This window comes from Coenobita brevimanus, chromosome 57 (assembly GCF_032717465.1).
Source record: "Coenobita brevimanus isolate Jiangsu-jjx chromosome 57, ASM3271746v2, whole genome shotgun sequence".
Lineage (NCBI taxonomy): Eukaryota > Metazoa > Arthropoda > Malacostraca > Decapoda > Coenobitidae > Coenobita > Coenobita brevimanus.
In genome coordinates, this window is record NC_137010.1 from 8,799,343 (window position 1) to 8,808,211 (window position 8,869).

At 41.2% G+C, this 8,869-nt stretch overlaps 1 protein-coding gene across 1 annotated transcript in view; it reads right to left on the minus strand.

Moving 5' to 3' along the window:
- Positions 1–7,525, minus strand: part of LOC145402320 (uncharacterized) — a 56,146-nt gene extending 48,621 nt beyond the window's left edge. Inside the window, exons 1-3 of the mRNA XM_080274460.1 lie at positions 6,741–7,525; positions 5,461–6,650; positions 1,379–1,548 (exon numbers count right to left, since the gene is read on the minus strand). Coding sequence (XP_080130586.1) covers positions 1,379–1,548; positions 5,461–6,650; positions 6,741–7,525 — 2,145 coding nt within the window. The remainder of the gene's footprint in view (positions 1–1,378; positions 1,549–5,460; positions 6,651–6,740) is intronic.
- Positions 7,526–8,869: the final 1,344 nt, after the last annotated feature.

Sequence of the window (8,869 nt, forward strand, 5' to 3'; positions counted from 1 at the left end):
GTGATGACACTGGTAACTAGAAAGCACTCTGTGAGTACATACCTCCACCGATGCCAATAAAATTTACGAACTACCATAATAATTCTGCTTTCCAACCAGACTAACACTTTTACGGTCTCAAATAGTCAATTAATTCTACGGTCTTAGTCCGCCCTCTTAACAAATTCTAAGAGCGCATACCTTTGCCAGTGCCAAAAAAATTTATGACTTCATCCATCCATCCATCATCCAATCCTATATTGCCCCATAAGGAGCGTAGGAACCTGAGGCTAGGTAAGTTGGTCCTGACATTTAAGATGACAGTGACCAACCTCACTCATCCCTAAGTGGTATTATGTATGCAATAAACCCCAAACCAGATGAGTAATAATATGGTCTCACAGTTATTTAATGATGTGGTTTTAGTCTAAACTGGTATACAACATCAGAGAAGGCACACCTCTGGCAACACCAATAAAACTTACGATTTCCTGTATCTAGATCCAGGTCCACCTCAAAATCTAATCCACTATTCCTTGACCCCCTGCCCACCTATCAATTAAATTTAATTGAAGTCCGATGACAACTTTCTGAGACACCTTGATCTTGAATTTGGCTCTCTATTGCTATATCTTGTTTTTATTTTTTCTTGGAGGGATTTGTAGTCTTAGAAGCATCTGGTTTCTTCTTCTTTGCATAAAAAAACAAAAAAAACAGATACAGGTAAATACATAACCTCCCTGACCTGTGCTCACTGAGGTAATAATAACAGTAGTCACATTACAAATAATGTGAGACAATGGACAAAATACAATTATAACTGTCAGTAAGAATGACAGACATACCCAGAACACAACCTGAATGCAATATCTTTAAATATTATAGTTGCAGTAATAAATAACAATTATGGTACTTACCAAAACACAGCACATAGGTGAATGGGTACCAATGACATGGGAAATACAACTGAAAGAGTGATAGAGAGAAGTGTGGCTAAAAACTTGACACCATAACTGGCCACTTTACCATTCACTCCTACGTTTATACTTAGCCAAAAATGCAGAAAATCAAAGTTCAAACTAAGGCTGATACACTTTTAAGTCTCAGTACAGTACTTGCATACTCTTAGTGTCAGGGCCCAGATAAAAGAGACACTACAATGGCTTTTTTATTTTTGCAATCATCTAATATTCCTATTAGCTCTGGGGAGACCACTTACAATGGAGATCATTAACACTTTATCCATCTCATCCAGTATTAAAAAAAAAAAAAAAAAAAGTCTTCAAAACTAACCAATACCATCTGAAGAATGCTAGAAAAAAATACAGTACAAACTATCACTGGACTGAACAGGTTGATATCCAGTCCACTCACTCCTCTTAACTCTGTTGGCACTCACCTGCTGCACCAGCTGTATGGGGTTGTCACTGGAGCCAAGGGGTTTAGTGTTGTCCCCCCCTGGGAGATGGACTGTGAAGGGAGGGTCATCACCGCTGGGGGAGCAGTAGACAATGGAGGTAAGGCTGCTGCCCTCACCACGACCATCACGCATACCACCATCGCTGTACTCTGATCAATGCGACAACTCTTATTTTAGTACATATCATTAATATCAGTAAATGCACAGCAGAACCAATTCTAAGCTAGGCTACACTAATGAAACACACCATGAATTCAAATAACAGTCATGCCTCAATTTCAACCACAGTCAAAAACAGTTATCCATCTATCTATCATCCAATCTTTTTTTGCCTCATCAGGTGTATAATGGCCTGGGACTAGGCTACGGAGTCTTGACATTTAAGGTGAAGGTGACCAGCCTCTCACTCCTGAGTGGCATTATGTGAGCTATGGGAGATATCCTAACCCCCTAGATGTAAAACCTTATGAGTTTCATCCAGTTACACCTTAACCCACTACTATACACCTCAATGCATCACTTGGTTATATGGTTTAATTGGTTACCACCCAATGTGGTAAATGTTTTCCTGGGTTATAGGAAACAATTCAGCTTGTCAAGCAGTGTACAACAAAGCCATCGAGCGAGTGAATGGTGGACGCTCCCACCTACTAATAATGACCACGATGATGATGATGACAGGAGGAGGAGGGGGGTCCCACTTAGGGAAGGAAGACTGCCTATACTCTGTTATACTTTATCCTTTCAAAGACCATTACTTTGCTTTCTTGGCACTCACATTAACTTTCATTTTCCTATTTTCTTTCACATTTATTCACTCTCTTTTTGTGCCTTTAGCCAGCAAATCTGCAAGATCACCTTTGCCAGAATCATTATCATCCTGATCGCCCTTCCCCACTTAAGGATGGGGTGAAGTGGGGCCAATAAAGCAAAGAAAATGAAAACATGAGTAAGAAAAACCATATCACACTATACTTCTGTTCACTCATCACTCAATCATCATCATCCTAATTCAACTTTCCACTAATGAATGGAGCAACTAAGATAAAGGAATAAGAGTAGGAAAGCATAAAAGTAAGAAAACTGTCAAAAGACTGCCTGTCATAAATTCGCCACATTGTGTTTTTATTCAAATTCTTAATATTGTATTATTATGGGAACTCACGAGGCATTAGTGAAAAACCCAGAAATATTCACTCAGCTCACTGTCCCAACAGTGCTCCAATTGGGATTGTTTTCAAAACGCTTGTTACTGTTTCACTAGTAACTGCTGTATGCACATCCTTCATTACTGAGTGTATTTATTGTTCCTCCGCCCTGCCTCTCTAGCCGTTAAGCTAAGTCACGCCTACTTCCAGTGATTATGTATTGTTTTGTGGCTGGGACGAGAACATTAGTTGCTTGGTGTAGTGCTGCCATGGGAGGTAGATCTCAAGAACAGTGCAGAGCAGTGAAGACCCCATCTGGTGACTCATCGCCCAGTCTCTGGCAGTTCTACAAACCCCGCATCTCCCCATCAAATTGGTGATCAGTAACAGTGGACGTCACATGCAGTGTGCAGCGCAGTGGCTTGAGTAGCAGAGCCTGTCTCTTTGCAGCCACAACTCCATTTTCTACACTGATCAATATCTTATTTCTGTTTTCTAGGCTTAAAAGTATTAGCTAGTTTGTCTGAACTGAGTGAGCAATTACTTGTTTCAAGTTATCTTATAATGTATGAATTCATTTTGTTTGTCATAAATAAATTACAATCCTTTTCTTTGAGCTTGATTAAGTCTAAGAATCGTATTTCATTTCTCCATATTGTGCCTACTTTAGTTTGGTACTCCCACTTTGCACAAACCTCTTACATTAATCACCATTGGTAGTTAAGCCAGTTCTTTCATATTAATTCATTAATCCATTTGTGCCAGCCAGGAGTTAGCACCAGCAAGAATCTGTCTTTATTAGTATTAATTATTGATTGTCAGGAGTGTGGACACACTCCCGGAGGTCAACAGTATCAACAATTCAGCATTCGTTAGTGACTGGTCTCCACTGTGTGCTATTGAGAAAGTTTATGAAATTCTCGTCCTAAGAGAATCAGCGAAGTAAGCCGGCACAAAGTGAAAAATTACAACCAATACTTTATTTCATAAGTCGTTAGCCCTTGTGTCAGTGGTGACTTTCCTTTTTTCTCCCATAAGTAGTGGAGATATATTCAGAATATTTCTTTTCCCACCGTAACAACTGATTACTTATTGGCTATTTATTCATATTTCACTTCCCCTCTTGACAGTGCCCAACATACCTACTCATTTATCATGCAAGCCATTCAAGTTCTGGATCCATTTTACATTTCATGAAATCCACTGTACTGTAAGATCCACTGTGCTCTTACCCACCACACAAGCCACACCCCACAGTGGAACACTCTTTAATGAAGTTCTTCACCTGATAGTCACTCACAAACCTGTCAAGCCATTACAGACTTGTGGCATTTCCTCTTAAAGCATCTTGTACAGAACATCTCTTATCAGTCTACCATATTCTTCTTATTTGTTTTTATGTCCCTCCAATCTTGCTTTCTTGTGATTAACTTCCTTGGTTACTTTTTTATTTTAAAATCTTCCTTGATTCTTTCTCCTCCTCTACATCTACATTTATATCACTATCAAAAGCACATCAGTATTAGCATTGTTTTACAGCCAACATTTTATATAACAATAAATCAAACAACTAACATTATACAAACACTTGAAAGTTCGGAATGCTTCTGCTATGTCAAACAGTTTTTAATGATGGTGGCACCTATCATCCAATCATCTGATGCAGTGCTACTTTCAGCTGACTGTACATAAGTGAGAAGCCAAACAGTTTCTCGTAGCCTAGGAAACCATTTACAGTAGTTGTACTATACTGGGTGGTAACCATTTAACCAAATGGATGCAAGAAGGTTGAGTGGGTTTAGGCACAACTGGATGTGGCCCATAACGAGCAGCCAATACACAATTTATACCCAAGAGGAGGTTGGCTTTATTCTTCACAGGATACCAATTATGAGCATATAACTGGTCACTCACCCACAATGTCTGGACTAAGTAGCCTAGCCCCCTATATTAATGCACTCCTGATGAGGCAATAAAGAATGACAGATACACAGACAAACACGCATATCAAACTCCTAAACAAAACTATCAGGCAGAAGGAGGGGAGGAGAGAGAACCCTTGGACTGTTGGAGACACAGATGCACATACAGTCAACTATCAACACCACTGGTTATTTATCACACTGTGTCTGTGCTGCTTGGCTATGCCTATGCCCAATATTGCATCCTTTTTTATTTTATCCTTAGATATTAAGAAGATACAGTACTAACCACATTTTACACACCTGTCATCAAAAGAACAATGAATGGATTGGGAGTGGGGGGTTGGATATGCTCTCCTCTGTTCTGGCATAGGGAGGTGGTGACCTGATCGCCCAGCACTTATGTTACAAGCAGCCTCATACCTTCTACAGCACAGGGGAGGGGACAGAATGAATCTAAATGAGATGTCTCTCCTCTGATACATGCCCTCAGTGACATTATTCTTACCCTAGATCATCTTTCATTCCATAAGATGGAAAACTGAAGTAATGATTTTCTGTTTTTTAATATTCCAGGCAGTGTCTAATACAGTTTATTTTTAATAATCCATCAGCATCTAATCCTTGACTGCCTCATCAGAAACATAGGGGCTTGCAGCTGGGCTACCATACTCAGTCCAATATTCTATGACAAGTGAAGTTATTTGTCTCTCAGCAGGATCTATGTGAACAGTAAGTCCTGGTCACCCCTCAGACTTACATCCCATGGGTGACATCCAGTTAGAATGCTTTAGCACACTACCGTATATCACCTTAGTTAAGCTATGTACTTTTCCCTATCTTAGTAAATATCCCCCCCCCTCCAGTTTAATAAATATTTTCCTGCGTTTGCAAGAAACCTTCTGAAGCAACAAAACATTTACCATCATCAGTAGCATGCATGCTGGTGGGCAGCACAAAGGCTTACCAATATGGAATTTTAGGGCCTCACCTGTACATTTGATGGAGGGGACAACCGAGGGGGTGGATGATGTTACCACATCATTAGCTCCACTGACAAATATGGAGCCAGTGCTGACTTTGATGGTCAGTGCTCGATCACCTGTGCCCCCGGACACTGGCAGAAAAGTATTGGCATCCTCTGGGGAGGTAGAGGGGGAGCAGCTGGCAAACCGGGAGAATTGTAGTAATGCTGAGTCTTCCTTAACTGGATTTAGCTCTTCCTTTGCTGGTCTTATATTGTGAACTACCTGTTTCAATGGTTCATCTTTCTGGCTCACTACAGCCTGGTTAGAACAGGGGCCACCACTGGATGCTAAGTCACACTGTGATGGAACTTTCACCTTTCTGGTTAAAATACTTGAAGAATTCAGTTGCATAACGTCAGAATGTGATACTGCCCTTGCATGAAGTTCAGTGTCATGGATGCTTCTTTTTACATCCTCCAGCTCTTGATCTGTTGGTTTGGTGTCTAGGAAAGACGTGAGGTTGCGAAACTTGGTCCTCATGGCAATGTCTCTGAGGTACATACTGCCCGGGACTTTGGGTGCTGTTGGTTTTGCTGCAATTGACTTCAAATCAACAGGCTTAGACTTAAGGAGACTCAGTTTTTTATTGGGTTGATTTAATGGCAGGCGAATCTTCTGTACATTCTGTCCTGGTCTGGGGAAGGGGAGTGAAGGTTTTTCAGACACGGTTCTTACTGACTCTGGCTGAGCCTCCTCAACCATGACAGAGTTTAGATTCACAGGTTCAGAGGAAGGCTCAGGTGTGGCATCAGAATCAGAGCCTCGTATCTGGAGCATGGAGATAGTGCCATCAGCATTATACTCTGGGATCAAAAGGAAGGGGCCCAGGCTCACATCACCATCCCCACCTGGATCATCAGCAGTGCTGCTGCCACTGATCTTAACATTCCGATTTCCGGGAAAAACTGCACCATCCTCCAACACCCCACCACAACATCCTGACACCTCTTGCTTCTGTTTGGTCTCCTCAGTCAAGGGCTTTGTCACTGGTATTTCAATGCTACCTGGCAACTGACACAAAGCTTCCTGTGTCTCAGAGTTTCCATTAAAAATCTGCGGCAAGTTTAGTTTGCATGCATCCTCTGGGGAAAGCTCAATGGTCTGAGTTGAGCCATCCTCACCCTGAATTATGGCAATGATGGTCTGCATGCTCCTGCCTGCCACTTGACCCTGTTCTCCTGTCATTTTTATCACCTGATTGGCTTCTCCTGGCATCTGGATCACTTGGCTCTGTTGTGGTGACATCTGTATTACTTGATTCTGCTCTCCACCTACCTGGATCATCTGACTCTGTTCCCCTTCCACCTGAACACCCTGGGTTTGTTCTGCACCCATTTGGATTATTTGCCTATCTTTTCTCACCTGGATCACCTGATTGTGATCTGACTCTGCATTTCTGACCCCCAAATGGCCAGAGACTAAAGGAAGTTGCACAATGTTCTGAAGACCTTGCAGAGAACTCTCTCCATGGCTGCCATTCTCCACTGCTCCCTCCTCAACACTTGACTGCAGCAACTCTGAATTATCTGTGAGTCCAAACACATCATTGCCATAGTTTTCCTCTGCCTGGTTGGCAAAAGAGCATTCCTTACTAACAGCATTCTGCAGAGTAGCATTATGGAGGTGGAGAAAGTCCCCATCCTCCATCTTCATAGCCTTCTCTGCCTCCTCCTCAGTGTTGACTTTTTCTGAAGGCAGGATGTGTAAGCCATAGTCCCCCTTCTGCGCAGATTGAGCCAGGATCTTGTGCAGGCCCCCAGCATCTCCCTCAGACAGCATAAACCCAGGCACATCTCGTCCATGAACCTTGACCTGCACCAAGTTGGGATGAACTGTCTCTCCAAGGCCTTCCAACTCCCCAAGCTTTCTCTCCAGACTGTCCTTCTCTTCATGCTGGCTGAAAAGACTCTTGATGTTGTCTTGTTGTTCCCTCCCATTGTTTGAAGGGTTGTCCTGAACAACAGAATCTGCATCATCGCTTGTCAGAATCACCGGTTGGCCATTCAGGAACAAGAGTGTTTTGGTCATCTTAAAATGAAGTCACCATTTTCCTGAAACAAAAACTTTCTTTCAGCTAACATTTTGCATAAAATTTTCATAAACAAAGAATTTTTGTACAGTATCTCATGCAACAAACACACACAACTTATGGATACACTACAAAGTTAACAAAAGTCCTAAAGTTACGAAGTTGGATGTACGATTCTGCAAAATCTGGCTGGACCTAAAAAGCACTCAGCATCAAGGATGGATGTACTTACACTTAATTAGCATATGAGTTACACAGGTGATGGATTGGCTCAAGGCCTTTCCTAATCATTGGGTCTATACACCCTCCTAAAAAAGTTACAGCCCCTGTGGGTACAATGACAGTGAAAAATGAGCAACTTCAGCAGGCACACGAGTCTATAAATGTGATGTCTCAAAACATATACCACACAGTAAGTGAATTTTTTTGCAAGGTTGAGTTCTAATAATTGACAAAGATAATATCTGCACTTATAATTACAGGATGCACCATATATCACAATGCTTCATCTATGTTTCAGAATGATACATGCTGTAAGAGTGCCAATACATCACAATGCTTCACCTATGTTTCAGAATGATACATGCTGTAAGAGTGCCAATACTTTTTTGGGAGGGTGTACAAATGCACAGTTTTAAATGCCAGTCCAATCGCACAAACTGGACTGAACACACTTGTTCAAGTGTGTACACTCAGTTTCATGGTGTGTGTGGTTGGGATGTGCTGTCTGCACATAAATAAGTCTAACATGAAAACATTGCTGGCTCTTCCTACCAATGCATTTGTACAGCATTTCTTCTTCTTCTTCTTCTTCTTTTTTTTTAAATAACAAAATAGAGGAAGGAAAAACAAATTAATAAAAAACAAATAATCCATAAACCAGATTACCGGTGCCTCCCATTCATAAAAAATCTGTAACAGTCGGACTTGAACAGTTGTAGGTTGAAGGTTTGGGGGAAACCACTCAGGAGAAGCAAGTTCCAAAGAGATGCAGTCTGGAGAATAAAAGATTTCTGATAGGCAGAAGTTCTACTGTAAAACAGTAGAGTAAACTAACGCTTTAATCACCAGAAGCACCTTCTCAAATCAGTACTTCTTCCTGATAATCTTTTGTATTTTTCTGGTTATTTCTGGGATGGTAAATGAACATTTCATATCAAAATTCTTACCCGTTTTAAGACACGCTCCTTCCATGTATCAACTGTTTTCTCAAGAGTAATGGCAGACACTTCCACTGTAAGTCCCAGCTGCCATTTAGTACCTCTTCCTAACCTTACACTTTGACTTAACCTTACCTAATGCAACCTTGTAATTTAACCTAACCTACCTTAATCTAGATTCGA